General features: G+C 40.9%; 1 protein-coding gene across 7 annotated transcripts in view; it reads right to left on the bottom strand.

Moving 5' to 3' along the window:
* LOC139792019 (sodium channel protein type 5 subunit alpha-like) overlaps nt 1–15,158 on the bottom strand; it is a 213,132-nt gene that overhangs the window by 99,019 nt on the left and 98,955 nt on the right. For all 7 annotated transcript variants that reach the window (XM_071734645.1, XM_071734641.1, XM_071734646.1 and 4 more), the window contains 2 exons: nt 6,838–6,970; nt 3,311–3,549 (listed from right to left, as the gene is read on the bottom strand). In XM_071734645.1, coding sequence (XP_071590746.1) covers nt 3,311–3,549; nt 6,838–6,970 — 372 coding nt within the window. The remainder of the gene's footprint in view (nt 1–3,310; nt 3,550–6,837; nt 6,971–15,158) is intronic.

The raw sequence follows: 15,158 nt of genomic DNA, 5'->3' as shown, positions 1-15,158 counted from the left end.
TGCACAGGCAGATGAACCATGTAAAGATGTACATGTGCTTGGCTGGCTTTCTGATCACATTTGAAAATGCTGATTCCTGTAAGTGATGAACTAAAGAACTCTGAAGGTAGCAGGTGCTACAGGAAGCAGAGGGACAATCAGAGCAGGAGATCTCCAATGACTGGCAGCAGACAAAGCACAGCTCTTGGAGAAAGCAAATCCACAATCCCTTCTCATTCTTTCATTTCTCTCAGAAACATTTGTTTTGAGAAAAAAATGCCAAAGATCTGCCCTTTTTAATATTATCCCCCCCTCCATTTCATGCTAGTATAATCACTCCCAGGGGGTTAGATGGGAAGATGACAGCTATCCAGCCTGGGGACAGAGGAGGGGTCTGGCAGTCTGCAGCTTAGGGAATGCAGCCACCTGGCAGCTTGCCCTGGATCTGGGACTCCTTTCCCTTTCGCAGGGGACTGCAAAAAAAAAAAATGTCAATTTTCATTATAAATGACTTTGCAAAACCCTCTGCAAAATGGAATTACCTTCCCCTGGCCTGCTCTACTCACAATCAATCTGGTTACACAGGGGTTCAGTAAAGCTGTCCAGGGGAGCTGGGACCCTCTGGCCTCTCAGCAACCCATCCTGGGATGGCAGGAGAAGGGGAACCCCGTGCCATCAGTCTGCTACAGAAAATATCAGCAATCTGGTTTGTAGTTTGTGCATTTTACACTTAGACTCAAAGAGGAGAAATAGCTCGAGGCAGTTCTGAGAAACTCACAGTGAGGGGATGTTCTTTTTTCTTTTTTTTTTCTTTTTTTTTGGCAAAATTTGCTTTGCAGTTCCTCCTCCTGCTCATTGTCTGGAGTTTCTTGTTGGCACCCCAGCAGGTCAGTAGGTGTTGGCAGGAGGGATACCAGGGGCTAAAGTTTCACTGCCTGTGGTCTGCAAAGGGAGAAGCTGATTTGCCAAAAGCAGGGCAAGGAGCAGACACATTTACCATTTCCCGAGGGGGAAATGGCAGCTTTGCCACCTGCTCTGGTGGATACTGAGTCCAGAGGTGAGGTTTTTTTAAAGTCATCTTAGAAGGCCACAGATTGTAGAGCAACAACAAGGCTGTGAAGTGGAGCTGGCTGCAGTCCTGGGAGGTGACTTTCTGAGCTACTCTTATCTACTGCTTCCCACAGAAGGCAAAAGTGTGGCTTGGAAGCAAGAGAGACCCAAACAGATTTTTACTGAGTGCAACAACAGAGAGAGATCTGCCAACACACAGCAGCTGAAAAACTGGAGACTGGTCCCACAGCTTAGTAGAAAAACATCAGATTGCCCAAAGAGCCCCAGAGCTAACAATAATAAGAACCAGGGTAAAGAAGTGTTGTACCACATATGCCAGGACTGATACAGAAAGTCTGATTATTGCTACTCCTCACCTAAACCTGCCAGTGCAGGATTCTTCTTGCTAAGGGCAGACACTACAGCTGTAGTGCTTCTGCATATTCCCCCTGTAGTCAATCCTCACTGCAGTCACTGGCCTCCAGGAGATAGTTTACTTTATTGAAAAGTAAACAACTTTAAAACATCACATTAATTGGGCCTTAAAATTGTCCATTACTCTCCATTGACTTTAAAGGGAGACAAAGGCAACCAGCTCTTCCAGAGACTCCTACACAGTAAATCCTAAAGTTAGGCAAGGTAAATCCCACTTCAAGTTACTGCAGCCTTTTTTTTTCATCTTTTTTTCATCTCTGCTGTAAGCTTCTCAAATGCAAACTTAGCAGCAGCTATGGTCCAGGGTATTCCAGATGTACTTATGGGACTATGGGATATCTCTGCTTCTGCCACTGGATTTTAGGGGCAATTCCCCCATGCCATAGCTAGATTGCCTGAGCCTTTCCCCTTACAGACTCTTCTAGAATTGAAAGGATTTTAAACATTAAGCTTTAAAGAAGTAAACCACAGTAACTTTTAGACATAAATATAGAGAAAGCCAATTAAATAAAAAGCTTCCATTTTCTAGCAACTGCAGAAATTTAGTGGTCCCCCAGGTTAAGAAATTGCACTGCTTTGCCTCCAGAAAGACTTTTCTGCTGTCCCTGCAGCTTGGCTGTAGATCTGTCACTCTGCTTTTCCTTGGGGCAGCGTGGTCTCTGCTTACTTTGCAGCTCTCTCTCTGGCTGCTCCAGCTTGCACATTAAGTTTCCCCTGGCAGCATCACCCGTGCTTTGCTCCATGTCCCTTCAGCCCCAGGGTTTGTATGGGACCCAGCACACACTGCTGGACAAGGCAGGGAGGCACAGAAGGACACAGAGGGGTATACAGCAAATGTATTGTAGGCACCTACACACATACACCTCTAGATATGTTTGAACACTCTATTTCCCTCCAAGATCTTGCCCCTGTACTCAGAGCTGGTGAGGCCACACCTCGAGTCCTGTGTCCAGTTCTGGGCCCCTCAGTTCAGGAAGGAGATCGAGGTCCTGGAGCAGGTCCAAAGGAGGCAACTGGGCTGGTGAAGGGATTCGAGCACAGATCCTATGAGGAGAGGCTGAGGGAGCTGGGGGTGTTCAGCCTGGAGAAGAGGAGGCTCAGGGGAGACCTCATCACTCTCTACAACTCCCTGAAAGGAGGTTGGAGCCAGGGGGGGGTTGGTCTCTTTTCCCAGGCAACTCTCAGCAAGACAAGAGGGCACGGTCTCAAGTGTGTTGGAGGTTTAGGTTGGACATTAGAAAGAATTTCTTTACCGAGAGGGTGATCAGACATTGGAATGGGCTGCCCAGGGAAGGGGTGGATTCTCCATCCCTGGAGATATTTAAAAAGAGACTGGATGTGGCACTCAGTGCCATGGGCTGGGAACTGCAGTGGTAGTGGATCAAGGGTTGGACTTGATGATCTCTGAGGTCCCTTCCAACCCAGCCGATTCTATGATCTTGCCTTGTTATTCTCTGTAGTGTTTTTTTTTTTAACTTAAAAGTCACTATTAGTCACCAAAATCTACTGCCTTTTCATTGCTTTATCAGAAATCCCAAGTAAACCTCATTAACCTTTCTCTTATCTCATTTCTTTAAGCAGGTTCAAACTAAAAACCTATCAGGAACAGACCAAAACCACAGCTTTAATGCTTACTAATAACATTAGAACAGGGTAGTTTAATGAAAATAGATTCTTGTCTTTCAGTCCTTTCTCTTCACCCCCAGAAAAAGATGACTATAAGGACTCTTTTGACATGACACAGCCAAAGCAATGCTGACAGCATATTAAAACAGACTCTTCCCAAGCCAAAAATCTTCAAAAAGTAGGAAATCCACTCTGTAGGTAGCACTTCACCTCCACTTACCAAATTGCCTATGTAAAGCATGTGGTCAAACTCCTTCGTCATCTTGTAATGCTCCAAGGCCATGAAGAGTGTGTTCAGCACAATGCAAAGGGTGATGGTGAGGTCAGTAAATGGGTCCATTACCACGAACTTGACAAATTTCTTGATTAAAAGCCAAAGTGGGCAGCAATCCCAAATGAGAAATTTAACAGCAAAGTGGTTCCAGCAGGGAGGACATTTCTGGTGTGATTCCTCGAGCTCTAAGTCACAAGCAATAAAGGAACAGTCAATTGACACTGAGTTATATGAAGAAAACACTTAAAATGACTCATGACATGAAGCAAGGCAACTGAAACAGCCCAATTTTTTTTTTTTTTTTTTTTAAGAATAAAAATATTTCTGTCTTAACAGGCTGGCAAATTATCCACTTTGGGGTTTTTGCCCGTTGACCTGTGCTTAGCACACAGTGACTTATTCTGAAAGTAAAAACCTTTTAATAGTGTCACAAGCAAAAAGGGAGAATCACTAAATATGTAAAGTCCAGTATTATACACATAAGTGTTTGGATTTTTACCTTGTTTTCCACTTAGGCAACCTCAAATGGATTAGAGTACAGCATCTTTATTTAACTCAGAATTTTTTACATTCCCAGATCCCATTTTAGAAGCACCTTAAGTAATAATACCTTTTAAAGTGTTTAAGAGATGAAAGAGTTTATATCCAATATTAGAACTGATTTAAACACTTGAGAGCCAACGTATCACTCGTTATCAACAGAGTTTCTGTTCCTGATGTGCAATCCAAAAAGGCATTAAGCATTTGATTTCTTCTGAAAGGCCCACATCCAAAGCCAGGGGAGTGCATAACTCAGTTTGAAAATGTTGCTAAAGCTCCAGCATGCTTTTTAAAGGTGCTTTTAAAATATTACCTAAAATACGTTTTTTAATGTGCTCATTCTATTTGAGCACAAAAGAACTGAAATAGCTTCATATATATAATCTGTGTTAAACAAAGAAAAAGAAAAGCCAAAAAAGACAGCTAATGGCTGAATGATAATGATTAGTGGAATTGCTTAATGCTTGCCTTTTCTCATTCCTTTATGGGAATGGAATGCTGTGTAACCGTTTTAGTCTATATAATTAGAACCTGCACTGATAACAGGAAAACTTCAGCCAAGGCTGTTATTTCAATCAGTTTATAAACAGCCTCCTCTACCAAGCCAGGGTGTATTCTCTGTGTATTTTCCTTCACTGGACAACAACTGCAGTATTACGTGTTTCTAGCAAGCTTTCAAAAGAGCAGATGATGTCCTCCATACACAAGTCTCACATAAATGCCTTCTCTGCTTTGAGACCTCTGAGAAACCAACTTGCTCCCTGACATAAATACATTTTTCTAGTCTTCAAACAGAGAGTTTACAGAGAAGTACTTAAAATAATGTGAGAAACATCCATGCCCTCTAAAATTTCAACACAAAATCTTTTTTTTTTTTTTTTCTTGGAAACCCACCTCAAAGCAATAAAGAGTTTGGAGCAGTTACTTCCTAATTTTCCAGGTAAATCCAGAATAATGCATCTGTCTGTATGCAGACTACTCATAATCACTTCTAATGAACCCTTTTTATTTCAATTTTATTAATTTGAGGACCTTTGTGATGGACAAACATCAGATATGTCACTCTTTTCTCTGAGGCTCCACATTCGACACAAGCCTCTTTCAGTCCAGGATGCATTAAAAATTCTTTTAAATCACAACAGATCTAATAGTTTTTGAAAGACATCTGCCAAGTGAAAAGTAAAATTAGATTCAGCTGGTTCTTTTATGCTAGTTTATATTGTTTTTTTAAAAAGGTCAGAACAACATAAAAGTCAAAGTTTGTGTTCGGAGGCAATTTCCTCTTATTTTTAAATTTAAAAAAATAATACTGGAAGGCTTTGCAACGTCTGGGTAAGCAGTGAGGTGATGACTACCCAAGAGTTGAGAGCAGAAACCAGGAGAAGGTTTTGGTGTGGTTGTTTCACACAGTTTGGCACAAATCATTCAGCTATTATTACAGCTAAAGCCCATGATATATTTTATTCTGATTTGGTATTCTTCTTGTAGTTAACAAGTATTCAATTTCAATGACTAATCAAATGCTGAGAGTTAAAAAATCTTCAAGAAGGATTGAAAGAGCTTTATTCTATATGAAACTAAAAATGTACATCCTCTGAGTTACCACAGACTTGATGCTCTCTATTTCTGTGTAAAAAGTAATAGAAAGTACCATTAAATACATAAGTTCATCTCAGACCTTTTAGGCATTCTTAACACATTACAAAGAAGAAAATAAATCACACAGCTAATTGCTAAAACCCCAGAGAAAATAGATAAAACTTTTATAGACTATGTTGAGTACTGGGACACACTGATTATTTACTTATCAAGAATACAACTGTTTAGTTGTAGTTTAGTATATATATAATCTATATACAAACATATATATATATATATATGCATATATATATATATATACATAATCTGTTCTGGACACAATACTGCTGAACCACAAGGGATGGTAAAAAGCTGAAGAAGAATGCCTTTGTAATTACACACCAGACTGTGTCTTTAATGAACAAAGTTCAGTCTCTTTCTGTGAGACACCTCTCAGACAAGTCCTCCAGCCTTCCCTTGCCTTCCTACTCATCAGCAACACTTAGAATAAGGATGAAGGAAAATCCAAAATTCTCCCTTTCTCCACTCCGCCTTCTTGATAGACATTTTCTTATATTTTTATTTGCTACCCTCTGTCTTGTCTCAATTTACAGTGTAGGAGACGAGAGGAACCATAAGAAGCTGTTTCATCCATCATGCCAAGTGCCTAGAAATGTGATGATGCCTTGCTATGAGTTATTGTCTTGCTAGCAGTAAATTTGTGAAAATGAAATGCAAAGTTCCTGTGAACGGAAAAGCAGGGAACAGAAATCCTCCTGCACCTAATGAGAAGCTGAATGAGCAATTAAAAAAAATTGAACAGACCAATTTGCATGGAAAAATGGCTCCTTTGAGCAAACTTAAATTTCAAAATTGGAGTCAAACACCAACCAAAATGGTGTGTCCCACTCGCTGCTCTGCAAGGAGGAGAATTCCCTCCAGCACTTCTTGGAAATTCTGCATGTAGCTGGTGAGTGCACACACCAGGCTTCAGGTTGGCTCCAGAGAGATGAGATACAAATGTATGTACAGTCACTCAGTCTGATGCTTACCTACCCTGCATATTGTCTAGCCCAGTGTAAATCAAATGTTACCAGATCTGAATCAGCATTTTGTCAGAATTTTTATAAGCCCATGGTAGTGATTATATTAGTATAATAATATTATTATTATAATATTATACCGATCATGATAGAGATCATGTTGCCTTCAGTTTCAGCTCCACCTCTATTGCAGGGGCTGCATTAAATACCTACAGTGCTTTCTTGCAAAATATAAGGTTTTTTTGCATTACTTTATTCCTGCCAATCAACATGCACAGGGCTTTGAGCTGGGGAGCTCCAGATGTGTCTTACCTTCCAGGGCACTGGTGATGATGCTGACAGCACTCACTGCCCTCTGCCTCTGGAAGGGTTCATCTGAGTGGTCCACAGACAGGCGGTGGGGCATTAACAGCTGCTTCTTGCTTGCCTCATCCGAGGGAGAGTTCTGTTTAAATGAACACATTGGATCAGCAGCATAAAAAACACGGGGTAGCATTTTCAAAATTGCCTAAGAGGTGTTCTGGTTTGGTTTGGTTTTTTTGGTTTTCTTTTTCCCCCACCTGAGAAGTCCGAAGCTCACTGATTTCCCAATGAGACACATACTGATAGGGGGCTGCTTTTCAAAATGGCACTTTGAGCAATTCTGGAAAGTTTGCCTTGCCCTTTACCTTCATGTAAACAGGTGAAAGATTCACATGGAAATTCTGATGCCAGAGAAACAGCAGTGCTTTTTTTTACCACGCTCTTTGCTTGTGAAAGAAGCCCTGCTTAATTACATTAATTATTCCATTATTTCTGCAATGTGTTAACTGTTTAATTATACTACTAGGAGAGAAAAAAGGAGTGTAGATAACAGCTCCATTACAGGCCTCTGATTTCATACCAAGCAAACTGACTCCTCAACACATGTTTTTTCTTGTTCTGAAACACTGCCAAGTCTCAGGAACATACTGTCATTCTGGTGATCTTTGGTGTCACAGATTCTGAAGTGCTGTAATTAGTGGAGAATCTCAGCTTCTTTTTTCTCAGGAAAAGTAAAAAAATAATTCAAACTATCAGGTTCCTGTGTTTCTCAAGAAAAAGCTTAAAAAAAAACAAAACAAACCAAAAACACCCAAAGAAATTAAATACCAGCAAAATAGAACTCTGAAAGTGTCTTTATTAAATGTTTCATTTAAAATTAGTTTCATACTTTTTGAAGGCCTGGGTTTCTAAAGACAGCCAGAAACACAGTTAGCTTCAGACACACACTCTAATAAATACTTTATGCTGTCAGCTCACAGGAGTAAGACATTAAGACTTCTATTATTATTATTATTATCTCCCACTTTATAGAGAGAAAAATCCTGCTTGCTTTACTCCTCCAGCTCTCCCACAAGTAGAAGGAAAGGTGGTGGTTGAGATGTCAGGAACTGGGAAAGCCAGAGTCAGCACCATTCTCAATTGCAGACCTCCTGGTCAAGACATTCAGTCTCCCATAATAAATATCCAGCTTCTCCAAGTGTACATGCTGTGAGGTCTGAGACAGAATGTAAGCAAGAAAGATTGATGGGTCCTGATGGTTCTTTCACTGTATCTCAAGAAAATGTGAAAGAGATTCCTATGAAGATGGAAACCTCAGGTTTATTCAGATGTCAGAGTAGATGGTTTAGTTTCTCCATAGTCAAATGAGCTACAGGAATCAGACTCAGTCTTTTGGTTCTCTCACTTGCATCTGAAATGGTCTCAGCCACTCCAAGCAGCATCCAGGATGCCAACTGAGATGAGCCATGGGCAGTATCTCCACAGCTCTGCTGTCTGGGCCTGGGACATGCACCCAGAGGGACTGAACATCCCTCTTCTTCACCCTTTTCTGTCAAGAAAGTTCATTCCATGACAACAGTAGAAGAAAATCATTGAAGCTCTGTGAGGTGTCTTTATGGAGTGTGATCTCTTCAGGGTAGGGGACATTCCCAAATCAGGTGGCTGAAAAGGCCAAAAGCCACTTGGCTACTGGTTGACTCTGAAAATAATGGTCAAGATACTGGTCCAAGGTCAGTTGAAAGTACTGCAGTTAAAAATACCAATGACTGCAAAACCAGAGAAGAGTAAGGACTTTTAAAGCAAACACTTAAAACTTTGGCTAAGCCAGGAATGCAGTAATGCTCCAGAATAGATTTTTCTTTTTTTAATGTTCTTTTTGTTAAAACAATTGGCTCATTGTCCACTGAGTGACTGATGCAGTCATCTCGAAAGCAGAGGTGTAATCAGAACCTATTCAAAGAGACTCCTACTTGTGCACAAGAAACAACAAGAAAATTCTCTATCCCTGGCTTAGGAGCCTGGGAAACCAGGAGCAGTATTTCAGATGCATTAGTTCGCTTGAATCCCTTCACCTCAAAAACATCCAATAAAACCCAAAGAAACAACAAATGTTTTATTAATGAAGAAAGCATCTACAAAACTGCATAATCATTCACACCAGGTTGGAGTACATAACAAATACATGGGGCTGTAAAGAAATAACCAGATGAGATAAAAAAACCAAGGGAGACAAACTTCTAAGGAGAAAAAAAAAAAAAAAAAAAAAGCAAAGAAGAAGGAAAAAAAAAAAAAAACACCAAATAAAAGCTCAGCTCTTCTGGTTCCCTCTGTCTGTAAAAAGACCAGTAAAAATAACTCAAATTTCAAATTCCTTTGGACTGCCTAACTCCTCTTAAACTGTACCACATTCCTATCCCATCTGACCCAAGGGTTAGGACATACCAGTAGCATGTCTTTAGACAACCTCATCCCAAGTAGTGCCAGTTTTCTGACTGTCAAGAAAGATACTATATTCCTACTGTACATGCAGAAGTGCTTGCAGGAGCTATGGGTTGGTGGCCTATATCTGAAAGCAGACTTTTACCCACAAGTGCAAAGAGAAGAATTCACCTCAGAAGTAAAAAGTTGAAGGATAAACATTATGAGATTCTGAGATTCTTTCTAATTTATTATTAAACTAAACCAAGGTAAGTGAGAAGTCAAAGTCAACCAGATTTGTTATACTAATTATAACAAAAATAGCAGGGAACTGAATTTTCCCCTAGGTTTGATATGATATTCCCAACACATCAAATTTTTTTAATCACTCTACTATTTTTCCAGCCCAGCATCCTCATATGTCGTGAGAAGTGGTCCCCAAGATTCCAGGAGTCCAGATGGAGTCATGGGGACTGTTTGCAGTGAGCCACCCTCTCCATGCAAAGAGATATTTCTGAAGGAGAGGTGCAAAACTTCTTTCCTTCACCTCTGGAGGGGTGGGATGGTGCAATTTGCTGCTGGCCACCCACTCACCCAGCTGCCTCTGCCCCCACTGGAAAGCAGAGCTCAAAGCTTGCTGCTCATAGCAGAGTTTCATCCCCAGAGCCAGGACACAGTGTCTGGCAGGCAGTGTTGGGGTGTAGGGGATGCTCCTGGGGCTCTTGCAGGAGGACCTGGAATTTTTACCAACAGAGCAGTAAATCTATCATACAGTCAGCTTCCAATTTACTGTAAAGTAGTTTTTCCAGGAAAGAAAGTTTCCTTCCAGGTGAATTGCTTAAAAGTCTTATTGAAGCTACTTAGGCAATTTTATGAGCTTTTGTTCATTGTAAAGAATAGATATGTGAGGGGGGTTTAATTATTATTATTTATTTTATAACAGAGATAGTGAATAGTCACGTAAGGAACTGGCAGTTTATGCACTCTGAGATAGAGAGCAGTTCCAGGAACTGGACAAACAAGGCAGCATAAATGCTATTACCATTACAAAGAGAATATACACAGCCACACTCCTTCCTTGTACTTATATTTCTACAGAAATTAAGCAGAAATAACAACGGCCCCTACAGATATGTAAAGAGTCTCCTTAGGATCCAGATGAGAAATCACAGTGGAGTTAAACACAGGCAGCTCCAGCAGCACAAGATTATTTGTGCTACTCCCTGACTGACTGGAAATATTTCTCCTTTGGATTAACTAAATTCTATAGGGACAAATATACTAACCAGTAATTTACATGTAAATGAGGATGCAAAACACTGCAGAAATATCCTCCAAGTACCTACAGTTCTGAGTTTTGTCAAAACTGTTATGGGAAGAAGAGCTAATACATGGCAGCATTTTAAAGACCACAGTTGGGAACTAGGACAGGTTTAATTTTCCTTGTACAGCAAAAATCTTTTCAAGCATAAAAAGAGGTGGACAGGCCACACCATGAACATTGGACCCACCAAGGCACTAGCACAAATATTTAATGAGATTGAAGGTGACCACAGTAATGCACAGCATTAAGAAGAAGCCATTTAATTTTGTAGATACTTGATTATTTAAAGAGATGCACTGTAAACTTGTACAGCTTGCAATATTTGTGTCAAATCTGAATTATTGATCTGTAGGATGTTCTAATGCAAAGTTTGAAATGAGCATAAACTAGAGCCACAGTGAGAGTGGCAGAGGGCTGATAGCTTTCATCCAAATGGCTTCTTGGTGGAGATTTTTTGATGAGTTATTTTGTTGACTTTTTCTGAATGTGGAAACTGCTAACGCTTTGCCTTTTCACCAGTTCCATGGCAAAACAAGAAGGGGAAAAAAGATATTATACCTCGGGCCAGTTTTAGGGTCAACAAGGAAACCTCAAACCAATGTTGTCAGCAAAGCAGTTTTATGCTTAGCAAAAACAAAAGCCAAGGTCTTAATGTCTTTTTTGGTTTGTTATTTAAATAAAAAATGCAGAGTTTTTCTAAAGATAAGCTTTCAAATCCTTAGTTTGTCACAACCTCCTCCAGTCCCATGTCTCTGCATTTCTAATCTCCACAATAACTGGAATGTCAGGCTAAACCAAAAAAACCCAGTGATATCCTTGCAGAGTTATAGGAAGGACTCCAATTGGCTTCAGGAGGCAAGAGGGGATGACATCATGTGTATTTTTAACCCTTAAGAAATTTTTTACAACCACAGTCAACATCTCACGAATCCTCTTCAGATCCTATGGATAAATTGAGCTGCAGATAACAGCTCATTAACTGAATCCAATTCTGTTCAAATAGATCAATATCTTGGGAAGAGAGATGTTATTCTAACCTCTAAATAACTAAGAAACACCAAGACACAATAAAGCAATACATAGATACAAGTAAATACTACAAGAATGCATGCACACTTTAGTTTTGAAGTTACTTACAAAATATACAGATTTCTGTAAAAAAAGGATGAAAGCCCAAACTCTGAGCCCAGCAATGAGCAGGAGCATAAAAAGTATCATTTTTCAAACATCTCAGTCTCAGCTCAAGCCAAAAAAATGTAGGACTTTAAGCACAGTCACCAGCTGCTGCTTGTGTCTTATTTACACTGGGGTAAATTTGATGAAATCAGCAGCTGCACCATTTGAAGAAAACTGGTAGAAGAACAGGACCAGCCTGATTCAGTCCTCTGCTGGATACACCAGAGATTTTCAGGAGAGTGAGTAGGACTTACCATGTCTTTCTTGGGACAAGCTCCCTGAACCTCTGAGACTTCAACCCCTGTTGCTCTTTACACCCAAGTGAGGGCTGCCTGACCCAGAGCCACTTTGTGGAGGGTGTTTGCAGATTTTACTGTCACATTGCACTACTTTGCTCTTCATGTGACCTCAGCAAGTTCTAGAGCTTGGGCACTGCAATGGAAACCTCTGTACTGCAAAGGGCAGCTCCCCAGCAGTGCCACCACCACTGATTGTGGGTGCTTTTGCTCATGGCAACATCAGTGGGTGTAGCAAAGTGTGCAGAGACACTTGGGTTCCCTTCAGTACATGGGATATCCCCCTTTTTATCAGGCTGTGCACTGAAGCCCCTGGTGATTTGGCAGGACTGATTTGATGCAGAAGACTCCGTGGAGGGATGCAGAAGGCTGCATGGACAGATGCCATTCTGCATGGACCATGCCATCCATTACCAGCAAGCCTGCTGACCAGTCAGACCACCCCAGCTGGGCCATTGAGACCCACTGCCCACTGAGATTATTTGCCATCTCTCCTGTTTCACTGGCTGAATGTAGAGACTAGGAGGAGGAGGAGATGGGAAGTGAAAACACACCAGGTTTCTCATGGAAACACACTCACATCCATCTGTGCCAAGCAGCCAGGGCCATCTGAAGAGCACTTGAAACTGGATTTTTTATCTTACATGCTCTTCTGCAGCCAAGTGTCTGAGACTATCCATCTGAGTCACCAGCCTCAAGAGTGGGATAATGTCTTGCAGCCACCTCTGCCATGGAAGAGGGGACAAGCTGCACAGATGCCTTTGTGTCAGCCCAGTTGCCACCCACAGCCTTTCCTATGGCCAAATGGCCCATGACTGGAGGTTTCAGTGGCACAAAACCATGAAAGTTGTTCATTATGGTCCAAACTACGTTGCCTGGGGTAAATTTAGGTGAAATATTGCTAAAACTGATTTGGACAAAATACTCAAAAGTGGCCTGAGAGTTTTTGTGCTTTCCCTGAGAAAACTCAGGAGGGCCCAATTTGAAATCATCTGCTGGAACTATGGTTCTGCATGTCAGAAACTCAAAACCAGAGATGGTCAGATCTTGTTTGTTGTTTACCCTGCCTTTTAAATCAGAAGTGCTTTTCCAGGTTTTCCCCAACTTAAAACTCAGCAGCAATCAGATGGGCCTAGGTTAAAGTCACCCGATCCTACTGAGGATCACAGAGGAACTTAAACAAATGAATCTTCAAAACCTAATGCTGTAAAATGTGTTTTGCCACCTGTATCACCTGAGGTGTTGCATTTACACCAGCAAAGTCACCCTGCAAGTCAGGACTTAACACCTACTAGAGTGATGTCTTTTCATGGACTGGTCCTTCCAATCTTGGTCAGGGAAGATAACAACAGATAGCTCAAAGATCTGCTTTTTCACCAATGACTTCCACTCAGGGGCAGTGTGGTTAATGAGTGAATTTCAACTTCATCCTGCAATATCTTTAATTTGCCTTCACTAACCATATCAAGAGACTATAAAAAGAAGCCAGGGGCGCTATAAATGAACAAACTCAACTCCAAATTTTAACAAGAAAAAGGAAAAAATAATCAAACACAAATCCCAGAAGTGTACTGGTTTATCTTCAAACAAAGCTGAGGTGTTGGATTTGTGATTTCCCTTTGCCTGCACTCCACGTTTGTGCCCAGCACTTATGGTTCCTGTAACAAATACATCTGCCCAGCAACGTGTTTCTTGCCAATTAGCTTTCTACTCCAGCTAACATTTTCAGGATAGATTGGATACCAAACTTGTTTTGCAGAAGACACAACATCCTTCACATTGCATCATTGAATGAGCATCTGTTACTGTAGGGCCTGGTTGTTATTTCCTCAATGACCAGGGAACTGCCAAGTGAGCTTACACACCCAGATTATCTAATTTTCAACATCTTTTTTTTTTTTTTTTTTTTTTTAAAGGCAGGAAGCTGGCAAATGAAAAGAAATGCCAGCAATGCTCAAAACCTCCCTATTACCTTAGGGCCCATTCCTTTAAAATACCAATATTTCCTGTGAAAGGTTGAGTGCTCTCATCCTTTCTTAAGCTTTTTCTGACAACTGGGAGAGCCTCCTTACAGAGAAAAGGGGAGGCACTCCGGGCTTTTCTACTAAAGCCTTTCTACTTTGGGTCAGATTTTTTTTTAAACAGATAGACAAACTCTTTCTTCCACAGTTCCTTTCACACAGCCTTTTTACACCAAACTAAGACCAAGAAAACTCCACTATCTACAAATAGCATTTCTGTTGCTCGTCTGTCTAGAGATTGCTCACCAAAGTCCTAAATGAACGAAAGTGTGAACAACTTAAAAAGCAGCAACAGCCTCAAAACTGTCAACAAAACAGATAATTCTCACACCACCCAGCTTCCCACGGGCAGCACAGCTCCCCCCCAACACCTTGTGTGTAGTGTGAGAGTCTATTTGCAGGACTACAGGGAATGCCCAGATAGGTGAGGAAAAAAGTTTAATCCAAAGCTTGAAAGGGAAGAAGCTGCCTGGCTCTAGAGAAAAAAAAATACTTCTCAATTTACTGATAATCTGACACCACAGCTGGGATCCATCTCACTCGCCTTTCTCTTCAGGAAATATCTTGCCTAATACATATTAGAATCACATTTGCTTATTTCCCCACTAATACAACCCATTTTTGGCACATTGTTACTCTGAGTGGGCTTCATCTCACCTGACTTTAAGAAATTTGCCACACAGAGTTACCCATCCCAGGCATCCCTTGCATAGTTAAAGTGAACAGAATGAGGCATTTTGAGAGAGAGAGATTACTCTGACCCATTTTAGATCTCTCAGATGAAATAAATCCTGCCCACACTGACCGTAGTGACTCAACCTCCATTGCTTTAAAGGTTGTTGATAGTGCTGATCTCTAGTATAAATTATCTACATGAAAGACATAAATTCCCACCATATCAAACTGGCAACCTGTACAAATTTCCCTGCCTATTTCCAAAACACCTTCTGAGTTTTCTGAGTGAATTCATGCTTGAATCTTAATGGTAATACTCTTAATAGTTTCATATTTTGCATAGGTGGTGCTTTGCCACAAAGATCCTGCCTACAAGCAAAAGGCTTGAAGCCTGTTGATCATCTGCTCATCTTTCCTGGG

This window comes from Heliangelus exortis, chromosome 2 (genome assembly GCF_036169615.1).
Source record: "Heliangelus exortis chromosome 2, bHelExo1.hap1, whole genome shotgun sequence".
In the NCBI taxonomy this organism is placed as follows: Eukaryota; Metazoa; Chordata; class Aves; order Apodiformes; family Trochilidae; genus Heliangelus; species Heliangelus exortis.
Note: the sequence above shows the minus strand (reverse complement) of the source record. Positions and strands in the feature narration are given on the sequence as shown.